This window comes from Elephantulus edwardii, unplaced genomic scaffold, assembly GCF_000299155.1.
Source record: "Elephantulus edwardii isolate Elephantulus edwardi_28Jun2011 unplaced genomic scaffold, EleEdw1.0 scaffold00009, whole genome shotgun sequence".
Lineage (NCBI taxonomy): Eukaryota > Metazoa > Chordata > Mammalia > Macroscelidea > Macroscelididae > Elephantulus > Elephantulus edwardii.
The window spans coordinates 10676572-10690396 of NW_006399759.1; the positions used below are offsets into that span (position 1 = coordinate 10676572).

At 47.2% G+C, this 13825-nt stretch overlaps 1 protein-coding gene across 1 annotated transcript in view; it reads left to right on the forward strand.

Moving 5' to 3' along the window:
- ITSN2 (intersectin 2) overlaps positions 1 to 13825 on the forward strand; it is a 137708-nt gene that overhangs the window by 114567 nt on the left and 9316 nt on the right. Inside the window, exons 29-34 of the mRNA XM_006880713.1 lie at positions 33 to 154; positions 6386 to 6492; positions 7998 to 8181; positions 10911 to 11009; positions 12877 to 13044; positions 13452 to 13667. Of these exons, the coding sequence (XP_006880775.1) occupies positions 33 to 154; positions 6386 to 6492; positions 7998 to 8181; positions 10911 to 11009; positions 12877 to 13044; positions 13452 to 13667 (896 nt within the window). The remainder of the gene's footprint in view (positions 1 to 32; positions 155 to 6385; positions 6493 to 7997; positions 8182 to 10910; positions 11010 to 12876; positions 13045 to 13451; positions 13668 to 13825) is intronic.

Sequence of the window (13825 nt, forward strand, 5' to 3'; positions counted from 1 at the left end):
ATTTTAACCCTCTCCCCTGTCTTTCCCTATAGGGTGTGCAGATCTCCAAACCCTGGACACAATGCAGCCAATTGAGAGGAAGAGGCAGGGCTACATTCACGAGCTGATCCAGACCGAGGAGCGATACATGGACGACCTGCAGCTCGTCCTGGAGGTGAGGGCAAGCCCCCAGTGCTGGGAGCACCGCCAGCTCCACAGGAGAAGGGGCGTCCAGCCAGGGTGAGGGCAAGCCCCCAGTGCTGGGAGCACTGCCGACTCCACAGGAGAAGGGGCGTCCAGCCAGGGTGAGGGCAAGCCCCCAGTGCTGGGAGCACCGCCCGCTCCACAGGAGAAGGGGCATCCAGCCACCAACTGCACCCCCCCAAAAGTAAAGGAAACTCTCATTCAGTGTATTTATTCATCAGTTAAAACATAAAAGTCTTCATTGCTGTCAGAATTAACTCACAGAGCTGACCTTCCAGTGGATTTTCAGAGGCTGTAAATAAGCACAGGAAGAGAACGCCCATCTTTCTCCTACAGAGCCACTGATGGATTTGAACTGCCAAAGATGCATTGCCTTTGGTTAGTAGCCCATCCTCCAGTGAACCAGAGCTCCCTGTAGTCATAGCTTGGGGGGGGGGAACCCCACCAAAACTCATTGCCATCAACTCAGAACCAACTCATAGCTGGCTCTCCAACAAGTTCTCAGAGGCTGTAAATCGCATCGGAGATTGCCCATCTTCCTTCCTCAGAGCAGCTTGAGGGTACCATGGACTGCTAGGAAAACAAACAGATTCATCCTCGAGAGGGTTAAACCAGGCTGCTCCTTGGAGGCAAGGATTCTGGGGCTTCGTCTGACATAATCTGGACATGTTGCCAGGAGGGACCGGTCCTTGGAGAGGGACATCATGCTTGGAAGGGTGGAGGGACAGCACAGGAGGGGAAGGCCCTCTATTATGTGGATTGATTCAGTGACTTGGATAATCGGGATGGGTGTGTCAGAGACCATGCGATTGGCACAGGACAGAGCAGAGTTTAGGGCTGTTGTACATAGGGTCGCTATGAGTCACAGGCAACTCGACAGCACATACAACAACAACCTTTGGGTTGGCAGTGCAGCTCCTTACCCAAGGGGCCACCAAAGCATAAATGTTGTTTTGTACCATTTAGTTGGAACCAGCTTATAGCTCACCCTCCCAGCTGGTTTTTGGAAGCAGTAAATTGTACAGGAGAAAATTGCTCTTCTTTCTCCCAAAGAGCAACTAGTGGATTCAAACTGCACACCAAAAATAATGAAGGATTGCATACCATAAATAGTGAGGGAGAAATATATTACATCCTCTGGTTTCTCTGTCCATTAGATAATTCTTGAAAAAACTAATCTCTAATGAGTTTGAGCGTATCAAAGATTATGAGGACGGCTCAGGACAGGGCAGGGTTCAGAGCTGTTGTTCATAAGGTTGCTCTGAGTCCTGGTGGACTCCGCACCACCTGACAACAGCAATCAAGATATTGGAGACCTTGTAGCAAGTCACTAAGTGATTGGCTGCTGTCAGACCTACTAGCCACTTCCTCTAGGGAGCACTAATGGCCTAGTGGCAAGAAGCTATGTAGCAATCCTGATGGTATATGGTTCAAATCCACCAACTACTGTGCAGGAAAAAGATGGGCAGTCTCTTTCCATGCAGTTGACTGCCTGTGAAAAGCCACCAGAGAGTCAGCGATGGGTTGGTTCCGACTCCACAGTACACCACAACACTAGCCACACTGGGGATCTGGTGGCTTAGTGATAAGAAGTTGTGCTGCTAACCCAAAGGCACAGGGTTCAAATCCACCAGTTGCTCTATGGGAGAAAGATGGTCAATTTACTGCCTCTGAAAACACACTGGAGGGTCAGTTCTGACTCCATGGTACCTAACACCAACAAGCCATTCTCAAATCTACTTCCATAACAATAACAGCCCTGGGGACCCCTATGAAGCAGTTCTGCTCTGTCTGCCCTGTAGGGTCACAGTGAGTTGGGAAGAACTTGATGGCACACAACAATAATAGGATATCCACTGTTTCCCTCAGATTAGGTTGTTCAGAGTGGCCGAGGGAAAAGAGGGCATCCATGGTTCTCACTACCAGCACCTAACAATGCTGCAGGGCAGAGAACTGCCCTACACACTTTCTAAGGCTGTGAATCTTTAGTTAAGCTGAGTGCTCTGACCACTGTGCCACCAGGATCCTTAAGTTGACCTAGTAAAAGGCCCGTAAAGGAAGGACAAGGGGATAGGTTGAATGTGAGGACCCTAAAGGAAGCTTTGTTGTTGTTGTTCTTGTTCTTCTTGTGTGCCTTTGAGTCAGGACCGACACATAGCTGACCCTCCGGTGGGTCTTCAGAGGCGGTTAATCACACACAAAGAGATTGTCCATCTTTCTGTGTAGCAGCTGGTGGATTCGAACCACATGCCTTTGAGATTGCAGTGCAGAGTCTCACCATTAGGCCACCAGAGATCCCTAAAGCAAGCTTGAGCTCCCTCAGATTTGACTGTGTGCTTCAGCCCTTTAGACAGCTGGAGTTTTCATAAGCTGTGATCTTACCACAGAAGTTGTGAAGCAGTGGATGCATCTGCCTGATGTTGTATCTGTTTGAAGAACCACATAGGGGCATATTGTAAAGTATTTCTCAAATGTCGTGACTCGCTGTCCGATCATGTGTGCCTGCCATTGTTAGTGGCGACCTCTGTGCCCATGGCAGCTGCCCTTGTGAAAGCCGTTGTTGTTGTCAGATGCCATCCATGCCGAGCGACCTTCCAAGCAGCCCTGCCTGATCCTTTGCCGTGTTCACAGTCTCGGCCACCCTGAGCCCATCGTTACAGTCACCGCGTCAGCCCATCTTGTAGAGGGTATCCTCTGTTTCGACGACCCTCTGCTTTTTCAAACATGATGCCCTTCTCCAAGTCCCGGCCCCACCTGACAACATGTGCAGAGTGTGTGAGGTGAAGTCTCACTGTTGTCCTTGCCTCCAGGGAGCCCTTTGGCCGGCCTTCTTCCAAGATGGAATAGCCTTTTAAAATGATGATGTGTGTTTTTGCCTGAACAGAAGAAGAATGTTTTGTATACTTTTGTTTCTGGGGCTTTTTGTTCCCATTAAATTTGCCAAAGCCCTCAAATGAGAAGAGCAGTTAGATAAGTAAATCATGTGAAGAGAAGCAGGTGTCCCCACATGTGTTCCACAGGTGCATCATACATGTGACCTCGCTGGCAGGATGGAGCGTGGCTGCATCCTGCGGCATCGGTCCTGTAGCCAGGCCTGACCTGCTTCATCCTTCACTCTAAACGCAGGCCTGTGAGGTCCAGGTCAGTGTCCCTCACCTGGACAGTACCCTGCCATCCTCAGCTGATGGTGTCTGTCTTCTCTCCAAAGTTATAAGCCCATTAGCCCGACTCTATAGACTTTCCCATCAATGCTGAATGGACTGTTATTATGGTTGTTGTTGAGTACCGTCAAGTCAGAAGCAACTTATAGCTGACTCTCTGGTGTGTTTTCAGAGGCAATAAATCGCACAGGAGATTTCCCATCTTTTTCCCACAGAGCAGCTAGTGGGTTTGAACCACGTGCCTTTGGGTTAGCAGCACAGTTGCTTACCACTAAACCACGAGGGGATGTTGCTAGGGGAGGGTATTCCTTGGAGTGAATATCATGCTTGGGAAGGTGGTGGGACCGCAAATGAAAGGAAAACTTCAACCAGGTGGATGACTCAGTGACTGCAGCAGTGGTCTCAAGTGTGTCAGAGATTGTGAGGATGGCACTAGACAGGGTTCAGATACGTGTTCATAGGGTCGCTCTGAGTTGTGGTTGACTCAACAGCACCTAACAATAACAACAAAAAGCCACCACAGCTGCCTCAAAGCCAAATAGATTACATGTGTTTATGTACATGTCTCTGGTTGGGCAGAGACTATGTCCTTTTTTCATGTGTGTGTACGTGTGTGTGTGTGTGTCTGTGTGTCTGTGTGTACCCCATCGAATCAGGTCTGACTGGCACAGGAGGAGATTGCACCTCCTCCAGTGGAGCATCTGTTGGTTCGAACTGCTCACCTTAGGTATTGCAGCACAACTTCTTGCCCCTAGGCCACCAGAGCTCCTTTTTTAAGTCTTCTCAAGTTGTCCTAGTGAGCGCTGGTGGCCTAGTGGCAAGAAGCGGCACTACAGTCTCAAAGGTACATGATTCGAATCCCACCAGCTGCTCCGAGGGGAAAGGATGGGCAGTCTCCTCCTGTGTCATTAACTGCCTCTGAAAACCCGCCAGAGGGTCAGCCATGGGTTGGCTCCAGCTCGACAGTACAACACTTGGCAGATAGACTCAGAGCTGACCCTCCATGGAGTTTTCAGAAGCTGTAATTGCACAGGAGAGGACTGTCCAAATTCCTCCCTCAGAGCCACTGGATTGAAATGCAGTGAAGCGCTGCCTTTGGGTGAGACTGTGCCACCAGGGCTCCCTGACTAGGAGGAGGAAATAGGGATGCAAAGGCTTGTGTAGAGAGAGTTAGGGACCTGCAGAGGCTGTCATGTGACAGGAGTGTCAAGTATTTGAGCTAGGGCCTGAGCCTCATGAACCTCTGAAAGGAGTTTGCGTTTTCTTACCCACCCTTGAGAGGCCTTTGAGTGAGTTTTGTAAAGAGAAGGACATAGGGGTGTGTATGAGAAAGCTCGGGAGCGCTGGTAGCCCTAGTGGCAAGGAGCTGTGCTGCAGTCGTGAAGGCACGTGGTTCAAATCCACCAGCTGCTCTGCAGAAGGAAGGATGATCTCCTGTGCGGTGCACGGCCCCTGTAAACCCACCAAAGGGTCAGCTGTGGGTCAATCCTGACTCAGTGGTGCACAAGAACAACGAGAAAGCTCATGTATGAGAGGAGCTCTCTCTGGTAACTTCCCTACTTCCTTAAAGTTTGTATGTCATTTCTTAAGACTATTTGTGTTTTAGTGAAAACTTGGACTTAGAATAAAGATCTGAGTTTGGGATCTGGCTCCTGTGTCTTCAGGAATCTCTCCTGTGTCTTTTTGACCTTAGGCAATTCACTCTCTGAGCCTCCCTCCCCCCCACTTTTTTAGTTGATCAGTTGGGGGTATATTTGCCTTCGCTTCACCTACCAAGACTCTGAAATTAATTGAGAACACACAACACACATATATTCACTCATATGTGCATGTACACACAAGTGTACAAGTCAGCGCTTTATAAATTCTTGGGTCCTGTGGCGCAGGATAGGGCAGAGTTCCCATCCATCGTTTGTACACGTACTCAACTCGATAGCACTAACAACAAGGGGATACAGAGGGAACCCTGGTGGTGTAGTGGTTAGGTGCTTGACTGCTGACTGAAAGGTTGGCAGTTTGAATCCATCAGCCCTCCCATGGGAGAAAGAAGGGCAGGCTTCTCCTGTGAGATCCACAGTCTTGGAAACCCAGCGGAGGGTCAGCTTGAGTTGGAACTGACTCAGTGGCATTAGCGAGAAGGAGAGACTCCAAAAGGAGCCTGGTGGCGCAGCAGTGAAGTGCTCCGCCGCTGGACAAAAGATTGGCAGTTTGAGACCACCAGCTGCTCTGCACAAGGATGTGGCAGTCTCCTTCTGTAACAGTTATAAATTGGGGCGGGGGAGGGCGGCGGTTATAGCTGTGAAAACCCTGTGAGACAATCCTACTCCATCCCGTGTGGAATCCAGGAGTTGGAATTACTGCACAGCCATGGGTCTGGGGTACAGATGTGAGTTGTCACCATTTCCCCTTTGACCAGGCAGCCCTCTGAAGGCCGCCTCTGTGTACTGGTGGGTTTGGGGAATAGCAGAAGTCATCACTTCGTGTTCCCTGATGAACTCCTCGAGGACATTCTCCTGCATCCCAGCCTCGACTGTGCACACCCTGCATGTGTGGGTACTCTGTGGTTCTCTGTGTCTTGGCACCCCTGTGAAGCAGGCATGTGAGCCTCCACTTAACAGAGAATACTGGGTTCATTTCTCAAATCAGCCTTGATCAGAGCCCCAATGCCAAAAAAAGTAAGCAATAGTGCAGTTAAAATAATGGAATCATCAATATATTTCTTTACAAAGACCTTACTCTTTCTAGGCTGTGTGTGTGTGATTCCTATTGCCATCATGTTGTAACTGACTCATAGCTGACCCTCCAGCAGTTTTTCAAATGCTGTAAATGCACAGGAGGAGATTTCCCATCTTTCTCTCCTAGAACAACAGATGGATTTGAACTGTTTGGCTTTGGGTTGACAGCACAGCTCCTTATCCACTAGGCCACCAGAGCTTTGGAAATTCCATGTAAAGAAATCTTAGGTAACAGCCCAAGCACAGACTCAGTGTTCTTGGTGTTCACACTTAAGCTAACTACTTTTGTTTGTGTTTTGAACTTAGGTCTTTCAGAAACCAATGGCAGACTCAGGTTTTCTTACTGAAGGAGAAATGGGCCTGATCTTCGTTAACTGGAAAGAGCTCATCATGTCCAATACGAAGTTGCTGAAGTGAGTCTTGAGCGGCCCCTGTGCTTACACCAGGCACCTCAGCCCAGGGCCGAGACTCACACCAGCTCTCTGCAGGGGAGTTTAGCAAGGGGATTTCCCCATATATCCTGCTCCCCTGGGCTTTTTTTCTTTTTTAACATATAATAATTTGTATACATTATATTCATTCATGTACACTGTGCTTTATACAATCTTTCACTTACATTGGGTTTCATACAGTCATCCATATACATTTTATTCCATGTTTTAATTACCATTGACCTATGCCTATTATCACCCCATCTTCTCGAGTCTTCCTTGAACCTTTGCTATTCCTTCTCCTCCCCTATCTGCCCACCAAACTCTGCTTTCCTAGTAAGTTCATCTCGCCTCCTTTATACCCAGTCTCCCTTTCCCCTTCTGGACATTTATCTACTAGTTATCCAACTATTTTTTAAAATAAATTTTTTATTTTATACTGATTTGCTTACAAACTTCATATACATTGTTTTTCACACCAGATCGTTCCCATTTCCTTTACCCACCCCTCCCTCTACCTATCAGATTGTGTGGCCCTATGATTTCCCCCCTGCCATCCTCATATCCATCTGTTTTTACAGTGATGATCTTACATAGTATTTGTCCTTAAGAGACTGAGTTCATTCACTCCACACTATGCTCTCTAGATTCTCCCCCGTTATATAGCATTTTATGAAATCGTTGTTCCTTAGTGCTGCATAGTGTTCCGTTGTGTGGATGAACCACAATTACTCCGTCCATTCAGTTGTTGTCCTTTGGGCTTTTTATCTTATTTTCATCTTCTGAAATTTCTTAGAACTATAAAATACATAATTGTTGGAGAAAATAAATATGAAAAGGTACTTTGATTGAACAAAGTAAAAATGGAATTATTAAGGAAATAATGTATTAACTTACCATTTTAAACCATAAAACATTCTTGAATCTGGGTTGAACCAGAAGAGAAGCTATAGCTCAAGGCTTCTTTGGCCATCCTGTAAGTTCCCGTGGAAATTCCTTTCCTGGGGTGAGTTTCAGTCCCTCAGGCCCCTGAGGACAGACTGGGGGAGCCGGGGAGGCCTCTGCTGTCACAGCTCAGGCCAGCCACACTTCTACCCTGCAGGGGCCCAGCACCTCTCCCAGGAACAGCACGCTGGCCTCCCTCACGCACATGGCCTTGGCCAGCCCCTCTGCCTTTTTCTCCCTGGGTTGGACTGAGAGCAAGTTCTCTTTCAAAAGAAATTTTGCTGAGACACTGACATAAAACCAAAACCATTCCAAAGGCCAAAAACACCACACAACTCTATGGCGTGCATGTCCTTATTCTTCTTTGCCAATTTTTGACGCATGTTGGCTTGAGCAGCAAAGCTTTAGGCCCAGCCTCCCACTCTCGCCTCTGACCCTCACCTCCCGACACTGGACTTTTTCTGGAGCTCACTACCTGTCTCTGCTGCCATGGTAATCCAGACTTCATTCACTTGGAAAGTGAACACCCATGTCGGTTGCAGGGCCTTGCGAGTTCGGAAGAAGACGGGAGGCGAGAAGATGCCAGTGCAGATGATCGGGGACATCCTGGCGGCCGAGCTCGCCCACATGCAGGCTTACATCCGCTTCTGCAGCTGCCAGCTGAACGGGGCCGCCCTGTTACAGCAGAAGACAGACGAAGACACGGACTTCAAAGAATTCCTGAAGGTAACTCTCTTCGGACCTCACAGATAGATCCGTGGGCCTGACAGACATGCGGCCCCCTTCTGGGTGTGAGGGCAGGGGTTAAGCTGGCGCAGTCGGCAATTCCAGCGATGAAGGAGGCTATCCCATGAGTGCGACACAAATAGAAAAATAATTTTCCGATTTCTTTACGTTGTCTTTCATGTTTCTCTGATTTCTCTTGGCCTGAAGCCAATGATTTTATGCATCAAATGCTAAAGGAAGGTTTTTTTAAAAAAAAGCCAGACTTAACTCAGCTGTTTTATACTCTCAAGGAAATATCCAGGAGGTCATTTTCTTAATTTTCAAAACATACTGATTTCTGCCCACCATTTCTGTAAAGAATGGAAAAAAATATAATTTCTGAAATTTAAATTTTTCTTTGGAGCTATGCTGGATAGCATGCAACAAGATCAAATAAAAAATAAAATTTGCGATGAGTGAAATGAGGCAGAAGGATGAAATGCATGTCTCGTGGTCTCACGCTCACGCTAGCCACGCTTTCACTCCGTTGAGTTGGCGCTGACGCATCACTGACCACCGCGGGGTTCCCAAGGTGGTACGTCGTATAGAAGGAGATTGGGGTCTTTCTCCCTTGGGGCGGCTGGCTGATTGAGACCACCAGAGAAGGTCAGCCTTTGGGTCAGCAGCACAGTGCCCTGTATGCGATGCCACAAAGGCCATCAGACTTTACAGAAGCCAACGAGAGGACAAACTGCTGACTCCATAATGCCGTGTTTATAAAATACGAGCAAACAGTTGATGAGGAAAAGTAAAGCTGTAACTGTACTCAGAAAGAAAACACCATAGAGAGTGTAACAAATAGCATACAACATTGTAGTAATAAAGGCGCCCTCTTGGCATGGAGTTTTACATGTGGTACAATTAACCAAAAAGGTCAGTAGTTCAAACCTACCAGCCAAAAGATGGGCAGTCTCCTCCTATCAAGATTCTCAGTCCTGGAAACCCTACTGAGTTTTTGGCTGGAGAGGCGGGGAGTGTCACCCTGAGTCAGATTGAGTTTGGGGTGTAGTAATAGAATAGTGAGAGCTAATAGGATGTCACCTTTCGAGAAAACAGTTTCTTTGATGTTGTTTGCTAATAGATACTTTCATATCATATATTAAAATTGCAATGAGAATAAAAGGAAAAGGGATTGTCTTTCTTTCTACTTCTCATTTGTACTCATGAAAATACTATATATCAAGACCTACTGAGAAACCACAGTGGGCAGATATTCTATAAGTAGACTTTGTAGTAGTGTTTACCCCAAATTCAGGCACCTGAACAAGGCGGCATCCTTTCAATATTTAAATTTTAAGGAGTCATTAAGCACAAACATAAGCTGTTTGGCTGTTGTTGTTGTTGTTGTTGTTGTTAAGTGCCGTCAAGTCACAGGCGACTCATAGCGACCCTATGAAGGAGAGTCCTCAATGCTTGGGTGCCTTTCATCCTCTCTCCAAGTTCATAGGGTTTCCGGAGGCAAGCTATTATGGAAGTGGATGCCACTTCTCCTTCAAGCTGTTTGGCTAGAGGACAAAAATCCCCAAAGGGGAGCAGAAGAAGCGATAAAGGCATAAATGATGTCAATGATAAGAGAATTAGAAATAGACGTTTACAACTTCATGGAACTGTCAATAACAATCCAGTAACAAAGCAAATAGGATGTCAGATGTCATCACAATTGGCATGATAATAAAAATAATTTATTTTCGTGCTCGCTTCGGCAGCACATATACTAAAATTGGAACAATACAGAGAAGATTAGCATGGCCCCTGTGCAAGGATGACACGCAAATTCGTGAAGCATTCCATATTTTTAAAAAAAGAAAAAAATAATTTCTTTTCATAGCAAAAGGCTATTGGTTAAATTAGTAGGTAAAACTAAACAGTAAGTCATTTCCTTAAAGATCACTTAATGATTCGGGAAATAGAGAAATCAAACTATTTTCCCTGAGATAATCTTTAATCTTTAAACCAAAAATATCCCCTGAAGACTTCTTCAACCCAAACGATTGACACAGTGGCTGTAACAGAGGGCTCAAGTATATCAGAATTGCTGAGGATGGCACGGGATGGGACAGCCCTCATAGGGTCACTGTGAGGTGTGGTTGACACGACAACAATGACACAGTGTTAAGGTCTGCCCTTGAGTATTACACTGTCTGGATGGGACCAAGTTGACTAAAGCCACTTCAAAGACTAGAAAGGAAACTTTGGGGACAAGGAGTTTGTGTTCATGAGGGAGCAGCAGTTCAGAGATGGAGGGTAAGAATGGTTGCACCGCACAGAGAATGTCACCAGTGTCACTGAAGAGTGCATGTAGAAACGGTTGAACTGGCGTCTGTCCTGCTGTGTATATTATCTACAAGAGCAAGATAAATAACATTTAAAGGAGAAATGAGAAGAGCGGACAGAGGCAAAGGATGTGGTGAAGCCGGGAAGGTGCAGGAGAGAGTGGTGCATAGGAGCCAAGGAGGGTGTGTGGTCCCTGCATGGTCAGGGAAAGCCGCAAGATGGAGCTGAGGGATGGCTTCTGGGTCTGGCACGGAGGTGGAATGGTCCTCTGTCAGTGTGACACCTGTCATTTTGGATCCTGAGTTGATAAAAAAACAAAAAAATCTAAAAAGTGGTCAAAGTCAGGAGTGTGGGTCTGATTTTTTTGTTTAATTTGGGGATATAATTTCTTCATAAGTCTCTCACTTTCTTTGCAGAAGCTGGCCTCTGACCCTCGGTGTAAAGGGATGCCCCTGTCCAGCTTCCTGCTGAAGCCCATGCAGAGGATCACCCGCTACCCTCTCCTCATCAAAAGTGTGAGTGTCCGCGATGGGATGGCTCACGCAGCCTTGGAAAGAAGGCTTTTCGGCGATCACAGACGCCAGGCATCAAGGAGGTGGCTGGACACTCAGAGCGGCCAGATAGGGAGCCCCGGAGTGACCAGCCTGCCCTGCCCCGTGGTGTGACGGCAGCTGTGAGCCCACTGCCACCATATACATGGGATGGGGTGTGCTCTGTAGAGTTCAATCCTTGCAGTGGACAGATGACAGGAATCCCATGTCACCTCGGTAACCTGTCGTCCAGAAACCTCTTCTGGGCTCACAGGGCTCTTTGCCTGTCGAGGCAGGGTGAAGCCTCCAGCTGGGGAGCCATCCTGAGCCCAGAAGTGGGGCAGATAAAGCATTAGCCTACCCTTGGGTTCCACCCTACCTAGGTCCCCATCTCAGCATGTCCTCAACAGAGCTTGTCCTTGACCCTCCACATGCGTCCCTCCAGTGTGCTGGATAAATGCCTCCTAAAATGCCACGAATCTTCCTTTTTTATATAAATGAGTCTCTTAATACAATCAAGTGTTCTAAGGAGGTCAGCCTTGTTGTTGTTCTTATGTGCAGTCAAGTCGCTTATGACTCCTAGTGACCCTGTGCACAATATCTCTGAACCCTGCGCTATCCTGAGCCAGTCTCACTATCTCCAACACACCTAAACCTTTACCCCAGTTACAGTGTCAATCCATCTCATCTGGGGTCTTCCTCTCCTGTGCTCCCTCTACTCTTCCAAGAATGATGTCCTTCTCCAAGGACTGGTCCCTCCTTGCAGCATGTCCTAAGTATGTGAAAGGGAGCTTCAAAATCCTTGCCTCTAAAGAACAACCTGGTTTCACCCTCTCTAGGACACACCTCTTTGTTCTCTTGGCCATCCATGGTATGATTAATACTATTCTCCAGCACCACAACTCAAAGGCATCAATTTTTCTTCTGTCATCCTCATTGTCCAGCTCTCTGATACATAGCAAGTAATTGCGAACACAATGTCCTGTATCAAGTGCACCTTAGTCTCCAGACTGACATCATTGCTGCTTTTTTTTTTTAACTTGTTGTGTGCTGTCAAATTGGATCTGACCGGCACAGGAAGAGTATCTGGTGGATTCAAACCAAGCGCCTTCAGGATTGCAGCACAGCTTCTTGCCTCTAGGCCACCAGAGCTCCCTTCATTATTGCTCTTCAGCACTTTGGAGAGGTCCCTGAAAGCAGATTTACCCAGTGCAATTTGTCTTCTGATTTCCTGACTGCTGATGCAAAGGATAATTCCACCATTAAAACAGAAATTATTTTAATCATCTTACAAAGAAAACAGTAGGAATAACATAAGACTATTGCCTTTATTGTTTATTCTGTCATCATCAGAGAAAGGTGTAAAAAGAAATTAAACTGTTGCTTTTATTGATTATTCTCTAACCAGCAGTCTAATAACTACATGGACTCAGAATAGAACACATATTGTGGTTCATACCAAACCTCCTTGTCGGTTTGAGGGCACAATCCCTCATCTCAGACCTTTTGGACAAATGTCTTCCACAGTTTAGAATATCATTCAAACACTATGTTGTGTAACACCGCCAGTGGTGAGGGTGTGCCACTGAGTCAGTCCTGCCTGTAGTGTGACAGAGTAGAGCTGCCCTGTAGGGTTTCAAGAGCACTAATCTTTACACAAGCAGATCACCAGATGTTTATTCCCTGTCAGTAACTGGTGGGTTCACACCACTGACCTTTCCGTTAACAATTTAACACCAGGGCCCCTTTAGCACATCCTCAACACTTGGATTTTGGGTAGACAGATGGTTGGGTGGTTTGTTGGGTGAAAGAAACAGTACACCCCAGGTGATGCAACTCCTCTCTTGTCCAGATTCTGGAGAGTACCCCAGAGAGTCACGTTGACCACTCCTCCCTGAAGCTGGCCCTGGAGCGGGCTGAGGAGCTGTGCTCCCAAGTGAATGAGGGTGTTCGGGAGAAAGAAAATTCAGACCGGCTGGAGTGGATCCAGGCGCACGTTCAGTGTGAAGGTCTGGCCGAGGTGAGGCCCTGGCATGGGGTTTGGGGTGTGGAGTGTGGGCAGGCTCTGGGTGGGAGCTGGGCCAGGCTCTCCTCACATAGCTCAGCTGTGTGGACCTGCCAGCCTGCCCTGACAAGGACACTCCTTGAGATGTCATCTTCCTTTCTTGTGAAGAGAGATTTGCTACTTTTATTTTGAGTGATTTGACTTTAGATAGTGGAATCTATATTCTGTAGGTGTAGATAACCATTTGCACTGGTCCAGTTTGAAATCTTAAATGATTCCAGGAATAGAGTTACAGCCACATTTTCAACTGAAAATTCCTACCAAGGTTCCCTCAGATTCAGAACACAGGAGGCTGGCAGGATTGTGCTGGGGCTTCTGGTTTCGAAGGCTTTACAAAGTTAACAAGCCTCTTTCTCTTTCAGCAACTTATTTTCAACTCCCTCACCAACTGCCTGGGACCGCGGAAACTTCTGCACAGCGGGAAGTTGTACAAGACCAAGAGCAATAAGGAGCTGCACGGATTCCTCTTCAACGACTTCCTGCTTCTTACCTACATGGTCAAACAGTTTGCCGTGTCCTCGGGCTCCGAGAAACTGTTCAGCTCTAAGTCCAACGCTCAGTTCAAAATGTATAAGACGGTGAGTTTCACCTTCCCACCAGGCTGCTGGGGGCGTCATAAGATTCTGCCTTTGCCCTCATGACCTCTGTGTACCTGAGTCTGTCCTGTCCCTGAGGGACTCCCCTCAGCTCTTCCCCGATGAGCCACACTGCCCACCCCCCACAGGAGCTTCAGTTC